At 48.7% G+C, this 15,815-nt stretch overlaps 1 protein-coding gene across 1 annotated transcript in view; it reads left to right on the forward strand.

The window, feature by feature from the left end:
* Positions 1 to 515: 515 nt before the first annotated feature.
* Positions 516 to 15,815, forward strand: part of LOC144732106 (uncharacterized) — a 32,966-nt gene continuing 17,666 nt past the window's right edge. The window contains exons 1-5 of the mRNA XM_078613379.1: positions 516 to 1,187; positions 10,949 to 11,142; positions 12,308 to 12,617; positions 13,612 to 13,659; positions 14,599 to 14,709. Coding sequence (XP_078469505.1) covers positions 1,130 to 1,187; positions 10,949 to 11,142; positions 12,308 to 12,617; positions 13,612 to 13,659; positions 14,599 to 14,709 — 721 coding nt within the window. The 5' untranslated portion in view covers positions 516 to 1,129. The remainder of the gene's footprint in view (positions 1,188 to 10,948; positions 11,143 to 12,307; positions 12,618 to 13,611; positions 13,660 to 14,598; positions 14,710 to 15,815) is intronic.

Below are 15,815 nucleotides of genomic sequence, written 5' to 3' on the forward strand. Positions count from 1 at the left end.
GATAGAGTTGATCTCCCACTCTGTATGGGACAGAGTTGATCTCCCACTCTGTATGGGATAAAGTTGATCTCCCACTCTGTATGGGACAGAGTTGATCTCTCACTCTGTATGGGATAAAGTTGATCTCCCACTCTGTATGGGATAGAGTTGATCTCTCACTCTGTATGGGATAGAGTTGATCTCCCACTCTGTATGGGACAGAGTTGATCTCCCACTCTGTATAGGGTAGAGTGCTCTACCACTCTCACTCGTGGGCGTTATCTGGGGCGCTCCGGTTCTCTTCCAAATGTATAAACATTGACCTAGAGAACCGCAGATCTTGGGCAATTGTTGGTAGCTGACTGGCTCACTGTCTGGCCAGCTGCCGTTTTCCCGTTTTTTTCTGCGGTTACTCTGCGATTGTGAGATGCAATTTGCATGAACGATGACTCAACTTCTCCATATCTCCATATAAAAAAAAACTAAACATTCATATGTTGTTATGATTATACTGCTGGTTCGATAGAAACGCGGAGGAGAGGGGAGGGTGCGAATTTAGAACCTAGTCAATTGTTTCTGCCGGGGCAATGAACCAGCGAACTCTAGTCCAGTGTAATCATAGCTATACACCACAGCAGCAGTCGTAATGTTTGGTCGATATACAGGGCGCTTAAAAAAATGCTTACACTTAAATGGAACTATTGTTTTTTTACGGAAAATAACTGACAATACACTGTAACATGATAACAAATGTAACGTTAATAGCTTCAAAAAGTCAAAGAGTCTCCACTTGTTCGCCATCATTACCAACGCGTGCCTGGAATCTTCTCCAGGTGGTCTCAGAAGTGTTATAACAATTCTTGAATCACCCTGTATAAGACTCATGTACATCGTACTCGGTTAACGCATGCCATTCATAGGCCCCCATACGCCGTGCTTTTTCACATCGAAAAATGGCTTAACTTAAACAATTTCTGGTTCCTGCTGATAAGGACTGTGGAGCGAGGGGGGGGGTCGTTGCCTAAGAACCGGCGACCACAAGCAGAATTAGTCGACAGAGTTTGCTGTCGCAGTCAGCTCGCTCTCCGTTTTGCACCTGGTCTCGTGTGTGTGTGTGTGTTTGTTGAGGAGTCAGGGAGCAAGTGACGCCATGCATCTGTACCTGCCACCACTGCTGCTGCTGCTCACCTGTGCTCGTCACTCGCAAGGTAAAAGCGATACACGCAGCGGCTTTCGTCACCTTCGCCCGCAAAGACAAAGTTCGGCCGTATCGTCTGAACAGAACTGTTTTCGGGCAAGTGCCGTTAGCGAGCAGGGCACACGAGCGGGGGTCGGTGGCCAGCACCACGCTCGGTCGCCTTTGTCTCCCCCGACCCCCCCCCCCCCCCTCAGCGCCAATGTTTTTTTTTACACACCGCACCGGGTACTCATTTAAGGCTGAGTCGACCTAGGGGAGGCCCAGGACCGGTGCAGATAATGTTCACTGGCGTTGGCCTTGAGGGGGGAAATCGAACTTTGGTTGCCGGGTTCGTAGGGCAGCGACCTCACCGCCACACTATATCGTTCACCACTCACGCACACACACACACGTATAATATTAGAATTGTTATTATTATACACGGTGATCCATTAATAGATGCGCCACCCAAATGATTGTGAAGAGGAGACTTGAGCTGGGTTAAGAAGGATCTTTATTGTCGAGGCAAACTCACACCACGCTTCCACTCGTCATCAAAAACCAACCCCGAAACCCTCCAACTCCGTTCCCTTTTACGCCTAATCCCCTTCTCGGTTTTTCCCACCCTTTGTTAATCCTTCTCGCACCACTACGATCAGGAGTGTCCTCCACTCAATCGTCGCATTGTGTGTCGTGCACGGCAGTGCTCCCGCGACCGCCTGACCCTTAACCCGAGGTTGCGCGGCGTTGGTGTGTGAGGATGTCCCGACCATCCTCTACAATTGTAGAGGTGCGGGCACCTGACAAATGTACGTTCTGGTGGCAGCTGCTGGTGGAAACGGCCTCCCCGCGAGAGGGAGCTCGGGGGGGGGGGGGCTACTTTGGCCTACACCTCCAACGCTGGCCAATCGTTTTTTGCAAGAGGGAGGACCCCCACACTTTACACCGCCGACTAGCTGTGGAGTGAGTACATCATTTATTTTGCTGGGTGGATAGAGGACAGAGTGGGGGTTCGGGGGGGTGAATTTTAAGAAACTTACCCCCCTTGTTTCAACTGCCGCAGAGCTCACAAACGCGGCACCGGGTATACAGCAGATGACAACGCGCATTCTGACTTTGATAAAAAAAAAACAGGTGATGGAATAAACTGCGTCTATTTGTTTCACCCCATTAGTTATTCTTTACCGACGGAGTTTGACCGATGTACATTCTGGTGTCATCAAGACATTCCATAAAGTGAGCCTCATTCCCCGCGCCATATTTAATAAATTATCGTTACGATAAATGACGTTTAACATTTAGGTGTTTTTTTGTTGTAAGCGGCTGCCCGCAAAATGAGGGCACCCAGAGAGCCGCAAGTCGGGGGAGGGTGAGGGACTAAGTGAAAGAGCCACCACAGGCTGCTGACTCCTGGGCCTGTCCCAAAGGCACACGAAGAAATGCCCCTGCGTGACAAGTTTGAACGACCGCAAGTCTCGTGGAATTTGGGCCACAAAAAAAACCAATTCACACGTCAAAATACAGAGAGGCGTGTGTACAACCGAACGATGTTATGCGAGGACTGGACAGCTGACAATTTGGTACTGATATTATTTGAGTCCACACTCATATTTAGCAACATCGCCAAACAAGAAGGCCCGGGAGTTTTATTAGTTTCAGTCATGGGGCAGAGTCATCCCAATGTTGGAAATCGCATGGAGTCTCTTCGCTAATCACTTACAAATATACGATCCAAACATCGTCAGCCATCCTCGTAATTTCTTCGTGTAGCGTGCGGAGGCTAAACCGCTAGGAAGCATGTACATACAGCAGAATTGAAACAATCAAACTCTATAGAGTACTACAAGTGCACAATTGTGTATTTTAACCATCAGCAAATAAAAAATGCTGAAATGCAGATGTAGACGTTTTTTACGCTGTATCTTACCCCACAGTTGATGACATCGAATTTTAAAAGTTGCGTTCCAGTACTTGAGATTATTTAAATGGTATCGCTGTTGTAAATGTTCACGTGACAAGCAACTTTGTTGAGCTATCATTTGTGGCCAGGTCGCTTCTGAAAAGCAGCTACATAGCTCAGTGGGCCTTAACTGCTAAGATATACCATAACTTAATTTGTACATTTTTAAGTGATTTGTTTACTTTTTCTATACTTTGTACTCGTATCGTGATGTTGTACTATTTGTTGTTGTCAAGTTCTTACCCGCCCCTACTAGACAACAGTATAAAAAGCTTAATAGCTCATCGGATTCCTTTCGGATAAATATTTTAATTTGAATCAGAGGGCACTTCAGAGAATTCCCCAATTATGAAATTCTGACATTTGTGAGCTGCTGGCACTGTGAACAAAACAGTTTTTTATTCACTCGGTAACACACGAGGTCACCCATCCAGTGATTTATTCACCCATTCACTTATCCATTAATTCACTTACTCACCCTATCCTGCCAAACTCGTTAATTCACTGACTCAACCATTAATTCACGTCTCATTCACTCACGCATTCACCCACTCACTCATTCACTCACCCTTACACTCACTTATAACTCCATTCCCCCATCCACTCACCCCTAACCATATTCATTCACTTACTTCGAATAGTACATATGATGATACATTATCTTTGTATTGCACAGTCGCATGCACGATACAAAGATAATGATCCCCTATGTGGTTCTACAGACCTCAGAGGCAAGTTATGTTAGTGAGCTCCCATTAAGGACACATTGGCATAGAATTACGTGGGGTATCCAGAACCACTTCTGACCGCCTTTGTCTCCCCAGTGTAGATCTTTATACACTTCAACACTTGCCAGTATTCAGGACATGTTCCAATATATTACTAATATTAGCCATGACTGGAAGTTGAACCCAGGTTACTGGGTTTGAAGGCCACTTTCAAAGGCAAATATCCCCGTATAGCCTTAACAGACTTTTCGAGGCAAGTGTTGTTAGCGAGCATCTATGGAGGTCGGTAACAGCACGCGAGGGGGTGGGTGACCAGCACCACGCCCGGCCGCCTTTGTCTCCCGAGTGGCTATATATTTACACACCTCACCAGGTACTGTACCAGTTTAAAATTGAGTCGACCTAGGCGAGGCCCCGGACCGGTTCAGATAATTGTCTCGAGTGTTGGCCGTGAGTGAGTTCGATTCCCGCTCACGGCCAACACCAACGACTATTATTGAAACCAGTCCTGTATCTGGTGAGATGTGGAAGCATCGCCAGTGGGGAGACAAAGGCGGCCGGTCGTGCTGCTGGCCAACCACCTCCTCGCGTGCTGTGCCGACCTCTATAGGTGCTCGTGAACAGCACTTGCCCCAAAAAGTATATTAAGGCTATACGGGGATCTTTGTCTTGTTTTTCTATCATCATCATCATCAGCCATGGTCAAACTAAAATAAGAATAATACTGGTAGGAACCTCCTGGTTACACCAGCCCACAGGGGATTATTGTGTCCGTCATGCAGGGAGGGGCTGGGTGGGGAGGGAGGGGCTGGGTGGGGAGGGGAGGGTGGGGCTGGGTGGGGAGGGGCTGGTCACCCCGGGTGCCCTTCTAAAACTCAACGTTTAACCTACTCACGCCGGCTTGTGCCCGCCCTCACAGTCGGGCATATTTGCGGAATACACCACGCCGCCGTTGACCCTGGCAATTGACCTAGCAACCCAACGTTCCTACCAGCTCCCTCCGCAAGAATGTGTTAACGATAGCAGAGATGTTGACAATGTGAGTGGTCCGTAGATTTGTATGACACGCATGGAGTACTAACTGACATGAAAACAAATGTTTTGGCACATCGTAGTGCCACATTATTTAAACGGCAGATGCCTTCGCAGTGCGACTCCTCACGACCTGCTCTCGACACCAAGACGCAGGACTTGTCACATTTGCAGCGTGACCTCCGCCGTCTCCTTCAAGGGACACTTAACAACTCACCTCTATAGTCTTAGGTTTTTTCGGTAAAGTCACGTAGGTAACTTTACCGAAAAAAACCTAAGAGTATGACTCCTTGCAGTCACGAAAGCTTCAAATCTAGAATCACCTCTACAGCCTGACTTTCGAGTGACAAATCGCATCATCATCATCATCATCAATCAATCGCCCCAATTGACATGCACCGCGCATCGATAATCTGGTGCCCCCCCCCCCGCCCGTTGCGTTCGAGCCGCCGTGGGCCGGTTGCACAACTCGCGAGGAGGAAACTCAGAGGCGTGCGGTCACTGTCAATCCTCGACAGCTGTCATCACAGGAAACAGCCGTCCACGTGTGGTCCGCATTGCGATGGCAGCGTGCGCTCGAGACGCGATAATAGCAAGCGTCGCCGTTGTCGTCCTCGTAATTATTACCCATCATCATCACCATCATTACCATCATTTGGAGTGTGCGTGTCTCTCTCTTTCCCCGTGGTCGCGTGGAATTGTCTCCGGGTCCTCCGGCTTTGCCCTCCTCGTTTAGAATCAACGTCAACGCGCTTTGAGTATTTGGCTGCGATGCATTGCCACGTGATGAGCCACTTTCGTTGAGATATCGTTTGTGGCCGGGTCGCTTCTGATAGAGAGCTACGTAGCTCAAGTGGGTCTTACCTGGTTGAAATTAAAAATAGTTTAGTTTTAAATTTTATTTAAAGCTTTCGTGACTGCAGGGATTCATATTCTTGGTTCTTTCGGTAAAGTCACGTAGAAGGGAAATAATATAAATATAATACATTTCCTTTCTACGTGACTTTACCGAAAGAACCAAGAATATAGTTTAGTTTTAGTTTACCGTCATCGTAATTATGGTCCTTCATCGAATCATCATATTAATTAATCTCATTATCGTCAATCATTGCAATTACTATTACGATAATCATCAATTGTCTTTATTCCCTTTACCTAAAACAGCCTTTGAAGTCTCAGGTACCTTTGTACGGAAGGCACTGCTACATTGGAATATTTGGCCAATTCCACAAATGAGTGAGTGCTTGGCTCCTCGCAAGAGGAAACCGGAGTGATACCCACAGACACGCCGCACACACAGCCCAGCTGATTTGTGAGTTTCACAAATCTCTGCCCCATCCAGCAAAACCATTTCCCCTAAAGGCACTGGATCACCGGCGTCTGTCACCATCACGCTAAGCTTATAATCATCATCATCACCTGCACCACAATCACCATCATCACCACAATCATCATCATCACCACCTGCACCACAATCACCATCATCACCACCTGCACCACAATCATCATCATCACCACAATCATCATCATCACCACCTGCACCACAATCATCATCATCACCACCTGCACCACAATCACCATCATCACCACAATCATCATCATCACCACCTGCACCACAATCACCATCATCACCACCTGCACCACAATCATCATCATCACCACAATCATCATCATCACCACCTGCACCACAATCATCATCATCACCACCTGCACCACAATCACCATCATCACCACAATCATCATCATCACCACCTGCACCACAATCACCATCATCACCACCTGCACCACAATCATCATCATCACCTGCACCACAATCACCATCATCACCACAATCATCATCATCACCACCTGCACCACAATCATCATCATCACCACAATCATCATCATCACCACCACAATCATCATCATCACCACCTGCACCACAATCATCATCATCACCACCTGCACCACAATCATCATCATCACCACCTGCACCACAATCATCATCATCACCACCTGCACCACAATCATCATCATCATGACCTGCACCACAATCATCATCATCACCACCTGCACCACAATCATCACCACCTGCACCACAATCATCATCATCACCACCTGCACCACAATCATCATCACCACCTGCACCACAATCATCATCATCACCACCTGCACCACAATCATCATCACCACCTGCACCACAATCATCATCACCACCTGCACCACAAGCATCATCACCACCACCTGCACCACAATCATCATCATCTGCACCACAATCATCATCATCTGCACCACAATCATCATCATCACCACCTGCACCACAATCATCATCATCACCACCACCTGCACCACAATCATCATCACCATCACCTGCACCACAATCATCATCATCACCACCTGCACCACAATCATCATCATCATGACCTGCACCACAATCATCATCATCACCACCTGCACTACAATCATCACCACCTGCACCACAATCATCATCATCACCACCTGCACCACAATCATCATCACCACCTGCACCACAATCATCATCATCACCACCTGCACCACAATCATCATCACCACCTGCACCACAATCATCATCACCACCTGCACCACAAGCATCATCACCACCACCTGCACCACAATCATCATCATCTGCACCACAATCATCATCATCTGCACCACAATCATCATCATCACCACCTGCACCACAATCATCATCATCACCACCACCTGCACCACAATCATCATCACCATCACCTGCACCACAATCATCATCACCACCACCTGCACCACAATATCATCATCATCACCTGCACCACAATCATCATCACCACCACCTGCACCACAATCATCATCACCACCTGCACCACAATCATCACCACCACCTGCACCACAATCATCATCACCACCTGCACCACAATCACCATCATCACCACCTGCACCACAATCATCATCACCACCTGCACCAACATCATCATCATCACCACCTGCACCAACATCATCATCATCACCACCTGCACCACAATCATCATCATCATCAACTCCTCACTTCATCGCCTGACGTCAGAGCGCAGGGGGAAGCGAGTGCTGTTACGCGCGAGGCGTGTGGTCACACACAAGCTGCACTTGCTCAATGACGGTGGTGAAACCCCGCGGTAAACGTGCGTTTTCTGCACCACGCCCGACCGCCTTTTTTTGTCTCCCAAGCGGCGACGTTTTTTTCCACACCGGCACCAGGCACTCATTTGAGGCTGAGTCGACCCAGGGGAGGCCCAGCACCGGTTCAGATAATAATCATCGGTGTTGACCCCTGAGCAGGAATCGAACTCTGGTCGCTGGGTTCGTAACGCAGCGCGCTATCCGCTACGCTATCGTTATGGCGACAAAAGACAAAGATCCCCCGTGTAGCCTTAACAGATTGTTGGGGCAAGTGCTGTTAGCGAGCACCTATGAAGGCCGCAACGGCACACGAGGGGGTGGGTGGCCAGCACCACGCCCGACCGCCTTCGTCTCCCTAGTCGCGATGTTTACACACCGGCACCAAGTACTCATTTGAGGCTGAGCCGGCCTAGGGGAGGCCCAGAACCGGTTCAGATAATCGTCACCGGTGTTGGCCACGAGCAGAAACGGAACTCGGGGCGCCGGGTTCGTAGCGCAGCACGCTGACCGCTACACCACCGCTATGGCAACACACATGTATACACAAACACACACACCAAACTAGAGCGGTCTGGGTGTAATTATTTGACCTGTAGGTAGAAAGTTGCGGGCGTAAAAAAACATTTTTCCGACACCGCAGGAGAGCAGGCACGCGTACTGGCGTGTAGATTCTATCGCTTCATTTCTTGCACACAAAACAACACACAACGCCCATATTCAATCTTGACTTAAAGCTTTCGTGACTGCAGGAATTCATATTCTTTCGGTCTATCGGTAAAGTCACGTAGATAGGTTCAGATAAAATAACAGAAAACTAAAACTGCACTTGAAGACGGTCGCTTGTGTTTCGATCTAAACGTCGTAGTTTTTGTTTTTTTGCTATTTTCTTTGAACCTATCTACGTGACTTTGCCGAAAGACCCAAAGAATACACATACAATGCTCTCCACAAAGACAAAAATCCCTCGTATAGCCTTAACAGACTGTAGGGGCAAGTGCTGTTAGCGAGCACCCACGAAGGCATACAAACACACATACATGTACTCGCACAAATAAAGATCCCCTTTTTGTCTTCACAGGCTGTTGGGGCAATGTCTGTTAGCGAGCCGACCTATTGTCTTTGGTGTTTAGATTGTTCTCCTTCCCCTGCACTTCCGATGAGCGCGGTTGGCTACGTACGGTGCGAAAGAGATGTTCAGCATACATCGGGACGTCTGTGAAAAAAGCTTTATAGCTCATCGGATTGCTACAGTATGAATTAAAACAAACGTGCAAGGCGAGTGCGAATAGAGGGAGTGAGAGAGGCACTCTTCACCACGGGAGTAACCTCGCAGGAAACGAAACAGGTCTGCACGTCGCAGATTTTACTCGACCCCGACAGGATCTTGCTGGGGTGTGCTTCGGAACATTCAAACCATTGGCCTAACCCGAAGCGGCAATCAGTCACGTAATCAGCGTGATTAGCGTGCGGCATTCACACTGAGGCCCTGTAATTACGATTGCACAAAGTTACAAAACACGGTGAGGGTTCATCGTAGAGCCACGGTCTATCGACTGCTGGATGAACGCATCCCCATCACGATATTTTCAGTTGTCATCATCATCATCATCACAAGCCATGGTCTATGCACTGCTGGATGAAGACATCCTCATTGTGATCATTTAAATTACAATATGATCATGAGCCGACGGATGACGGTCTCTCAATCACTATCATCTCAATGATTGTGAGCCGTGGTTTATCCACTGCTACATCAAGGTCTCCCTATCAAGGCCATCATGAGCCGCGGACTAGCCACCCCGGGTGTAAAGGCCTCGCCACGCCGCCACCATCCGTCATGGGTCTGCGATGCCACAAAACATTTCACTCCTGTACATGAGTCCGCACTTTGATGCGCTTTCTCCTGGCAATCCACCAACCATCACTGCCTCCACACTGCCTGCATGACAGGCCACGTGCCATCACCACCACCACCACCACGATGATGATGATAATAACTATGTTAACAAGGGCAACGTTGTTGATGGTGATAATAATGATGACATGAATAATGATGGCATGATCGCCACGATGGTAATAGCGACATTGACGATGCCAATGATGATGATGATGACTGATGAAGACCGCAATGATGATCGTTATGACAATAATGATGACGACGATAACAACAACATATTCTTGGTTCTTTCGGTATCACGTAGAAGGAAAATAATAAAATAATAAAAATATAAAACAATACAATTCTTACGACGTTTCGACTGCAACACAAGCAATCATCATCAGGTGTGAAAACCACAGCAAAAAAAAAATATTGGTGTGGATTTCACACCTGATGATGATTGCTTGTGTTGCAGTCGAAACGTCGTGATAATTTTATTTTTTAAATTTGTATTACTTTATTATTTCCCTTCTACGTGACTTTACCGAAAGAACCAAGAATATGAATCCCTGCAGTCACGAGAGCTTTAAATCAAAACAACAACGTTGTTTGGTGATGATAATGACCGCAACAGCGATGCTCAGAACGATGATCACGATAACAACACTGACATTGATGATCATGATAATGTATTCGATGATGCCCGCAATGATGATGATGGTGATTGTGATGCTTGATGATTGTGATCGCCGTGACGATGATGACAGGAATGATGATAACAACGACTGACTGATCAAGTGACTGATGATGATGATGATGATGTTATAATGACGATTACCACGAACGATAACCGACGATGATGAAAATGACACCAACAACGTTTTGACGATGTGTATTTATTGAACTTCTTTCGCACCGTACCAAACCGTGATAATCGGAGGTGCGGCGGAAGGACAACAAACTAAATACACACAAAAACCAAAGTCTTAAGGACATTCCTTTTTAAATTTTGACGATGACGACATTGAACTCCGACGATTATCAACCCCGAAATCCCGCAGCGAGACACGAGGCCACCAAGGTCACGTGCTCCGAGCAGCAGGAGGTCACCCTGCAGTGTCCCCTCCCGCCTGGGTCGGAGCCCGCGGCGACTCACTCTCAGCCCGTCGTCTGGTTCATTGGCAGCGGACTCAACGGGTCGTGCGCACACCCCGACTACGTGGAGAGCTTCATGAAAGGGGGCCATCATCGCCAGGTGAGGGGTGGTGCGGGGAGCGGTCCACAAAGGCCGTGTCGGAGACGCGAAGCTGGCCGGCAACGCCACCACCGTGTTGGGTAGCAGCTCTCAGTGTCACCGCACAAGGGGCTGAACCCATTGAAGGTTGGGGCGTTGAGCCAACGCTGGGCACAAAACCTTGGCTTTGCCAGGTCAATGCAAGGTGTTTTTGTGCGCCACGGTGGCGAGACTTAAATTGTAAATGTTGTGGATTTGCTCTCCAACACACCGGTGTGCTGTACTAGTAACGAATTGGCCACGTTCTGTTTACTGGACAAACGTCTTTCTAATTGGCTGTGTCGGGTGGTGGCGGGTTTAACGACACATTTACATTTACACGATCTAACCCCCCAAAAAAACTGTTTTATGGAATATTACACTCCTTGGTCAATCCACTGCTGGATGAAGGCAATGACAATTGTGGGGAACATAGTTTGGCATTGTGGTCTGAGCGTCACGGTTGCGAGATGTTAGCTCCCTCGCCTGGTACACAGGAGGCCGTGGGTTCGATCACAACCCTGACGCCTGCTGTGTATTTGGAGTTTGCGCGTCTCTCTCGCCATTGGTCGCGTGGATTTTTCTCCGGGCCCTCCGGTTTTTTCCATACACATTTTGAATCAACATCAAGCGTTTATATTGGCTGCAACAAATTTCCACCTGATTTTCGTTGAGCTATCGTTTGTGATAGCCAGGTCGCCTCTGAAAAAAAGCTACGTATATCTCAGTGGGCCTTACCTGGTCAAATAAAAAATAATTTCATTTGAGTAGTGTCAAACCACATGCCAACATTGCACGTGTTACTGCGCATGGTCTGGATGGCACGAGGCATCGTGGTGAGTTGCGGGTCGGATTTGACAAAAGTCCTCTTGGCTGTTGGAGCAAAGTGTGATGAGAGGGGAAAGGTGGTGGGAGCACGTGGATGACAGGTGGGGCGGTGGGCGTGGTTATGAATGATGAGGGTAAAGACGATTGCCATTGGCACGTTCAACTCACGCATCATAGGAGAAGCTGGGGGGCGGCTTTCTCACTTATCCTGGCTACTCGAGATGATGACGGCGACGACGTACGTTGAACTTCTTTCGCAAACTACGTAGCCAACCGTGCTCATCGATGACGACGACGACGATGATGTTCACCTCGCCAGGCCCTTTTCGACATTAAACACCACCACTTCATCCCGGACAACCATCGGACGAGCTTGGGACGCAGCGACGACGGTTCGAGCCTCACGCTCTCCGTGCGAAACCTGCGGGCGTCCGACTCTGGCCACTACTGCTGCGCGAAACGCGTCCACCACCACGGCCACCCGGAGGTGCCCCACGCGGGGACAAAGGAGACCCACAACGGCACCAAAAAGCCCCGCGTGCGTGACGCTAACGCGGGCTCATCGCCGAGACAAGACGGCGCTCACCCCTACAACGTCCTGAGCGTCACGGAGCTGCTCGTCACCCAAGGTGGGGCCCAGCAGGATCGCGAGAGGTGGCCGCGACGAGGTGGTTCGGCAACACAATCTGTCGCCCGCCCAGGCCGACGTGCGACGCTGCCGTTAACGCTCGTCTGCCGGGATGAAATTGCGGTGTCCTTATACGTAGAGAATTGCAGAGCTCGGGTAACTTGGTGGCGCCGGCTCACCACCGCCTGGCTTGCCTTCCGGCTTTTTTCCGTCATCCTCGCCGCAGCAGCGGCGGCTTTTGGATGCTCAGCCGTCGAACAAAGATGGCGGTCGCCGCATCTCATGGCGCTTTCAGATGCGCTTCCTGCGGCCGTCTGGAACGCTCTTCCTTCCGATATTAGGAAGCCGCTGGAGCTATGCACTTTTAAATCGTCTAGATTGACAAACTCATTTCTTTAGAACTGATTTTTGTGTTTTGTTTGTTGTCCCCCCCCCGCACCTCCGATTAGTGTGGTTGGCTACGTGCGGAGCGATAGAAGTTCAACATTCACACACATGCATCCATTGTCTGTGGTTTCTCAGCGATTGTGAGATGCAGTTTGCACGAAGGACGCTATATATCTCTAAAAAAATCCAATATTGTTATTACAGAGAAATGTATTATTTAATATTAAATTTTATTCGTGCAAAAATTTGGATTACGCACGTGACATAATTCCTTTTGTTCTCATTTCAATTTGCTTCATCGCTGTACTTTAAAGTAGCGTGCTTTACCTTCGTCATCCAGGTGACATGCAGGTGACACGCAGGTGACTCTTGCGAACGAGACTCGACCCTGACCTCATGAGTTCTCACACCTGCCTAAAGCAAACATCAACTTGAACATAAGCAAGGCTCATAATGGCCATGTCGGAGACGCTGAGATCAGCCCTCACTGAGCTCCTGAGTTTCAAGCCCAGGTAGCAGCACCCTCCTGCTAAAGCGTCTTGAGACTCAGTCATCGCCATTCCATATGCATGTCTGTGGTATTAAAGATGTGTCACTTCTCACCATAGCGCAAGGTGGTGGAGTGAAAACATCGCCTGCTTGCCACGATGGCAAAGGTAAGCAGAACTCCTGGTTTAATCAACGCACGCCACACCAGGTACTCATTTAAGCCTGAGTTGACCGAGGGGATATGCAGGACAAGATTTACAATCACTCGCCACTGATGTACACCGTGGCTGGGAGTCGAACTCGAGAACGCTACATTCACAGCGCAGTGCGCATGCCACTACCTCTAACTCGCACTCACTCTACCCACGCATCTCCCTCTAACAGCCTTGAGCCAGTTGTGGGAATTCCACATTAGTATGGTCGGGGCAAGCATATCCATTGGACAACCACTGTTGGCTTCCCCATAAAGTGGCGCTATTGTTTATTCATTTCATCATAGTTTAGCAGAAACAATAATTTCACTACGTCAACACCACAGCGAGAAACCTTCACAATCACAACACAATGTTGCTGCATGTCTAGATGTGGCCAAGAGACACTCACTACATGTCTAGATGTGGCCAAGGAATCACCCACTACATGTCTAGATATGGCTAAGGAATCACCCACTAAATGTCTAGATGTGGACAAGAGACAGCCACATTTTTGATTTTTTTTTGTTTTCTCTCTTGCACTATGCGATATAAATGCAGAGTACGGCATCATCACTGATGATAATTACAATGATGATGAATTACAATGATGATGAATTACAATGATGATGATGAACTTTTCTGACCATAATCAGTGGTGGTGGTGATGACACATGTCGGATGATGATGACCGCAATGATAAATTATTTCACACTGACAGTAATCTTAGTGATGATGACGACAAAGTGCTGATGATGACGGTAGTGATGACGGTGTGTGGTCACAGTGGTGATGATTAAGATCACAGTGATAATGACGATGATGATAGAGACGATCATAGTGATGACCGTTGACGATCATCAAACTAATGATGATGATAGCTGATGATTTCCCCTCCTCTCGTGTGCCTCGCAGCTGATACCCGCGATGTTGTCATCGTCATCCTCATCTCCCTCGTCATCATCAGCGTCATCGTGATCGTTATCACCTGCTTTCGAGCCCAGAAGCGCAGGGGGAGGGTGATTGGTACGTGACACACAAACACAAATATCCCCCGTATAGCCTTAACAGACTGTAGGAGCAAGTGCTGTTAGCGAGCACCTACGAAGGCCGGAACGGTACACAAGGGGTTGGGTGGCCAGCACCACGCCAGGCCGCCTTTGTCTCCCCATTGGCGATGTTAACACACAACACCAGGTACTCTGTTGAGGCTGAGTCGACCTCGGGGAGGCACAGAACCGGTTCGGATAATCGTCACCGGCGTTGACCATGAGCAGGAATCGAGCCCAGGGTGCTGGGTTCGTAGCGCGGGGTAGCGCTAACCTGCTACACTACATATCCCCCCGGAGTGGATCCACTCGGGCAATCCCACGGCAACTCGTTGCCAGCGATTATCACCGGCGATGCCATTGGCCATGAGCCACTATAGCAACTTGGCTGGACAGCGGAATGGAGTGACAGAGTTCTTGACAGCCAGTCCAAACAAGCTTTGATGAAAGGTGTGCAGGCTGGATAATGATTGGTCGAGAGCAGGGGTGGGAAACCTTTTTTCTGCCAAGGGCCATTTGGATATTTCTAACATCATTCGCGGGCCACACAAAATTATCAACTTAAAAATTTTGCCTGTTATATTGTCAAACGTTTTATTAACTCACCCCTAATGCGATGGCTGGAACTGCTTCTCTTTGGTGAGACGTGTGTGATGTTAGCTGGTATTGATGATGTTGCTACTCGCAACTGCTTTTCCAGGTTTGCTCCTAGATTTATTGATATTCGAGTCCCGCCTGCGGTTGCCTTGGCAGGGCCACACCAAATGATTTTGCGGGCCTCATACAGCCCATCCCTGCTCTAGAGACTGACGAGACGGCTTCAGGGCAGAGAGAGAGTTTAGTTTTTCCGTCCCTTCGCTACTGGAGGGGCTGAAACTCCACTGGTCCTTGATGCTAGCCGTGACCGGGAATTGAACTCAGGCCATCGGATTTATAGCGGCACACTCGTGTGCGTGTGTGAAATAAACGAAGGAGGGCAGCGCTAACTCTCGCTCACGTGCAAGGCAGCCGGCACCTCGGTAACGCAATCGCGGAAATTGCCAACGTTGAATGCGCCCGGGGTGACGTCGATCACGCGGTGCC

The sequence above is a fragment of the Lampetra planeri genome, chromosome 41, assembly GCF_965212315.1.
Source record: "Lampetra planeri chromosome 41, kcLamPlan1.2.h2, whole genome shotgun sequence".
Taxonomy (NCBI): Eukaryota; Metazoa; Chordata; class Hyperoartia; order Petromyzontiformes; family Petromyzontidae; genus Lampetra; species Lampetra planeri.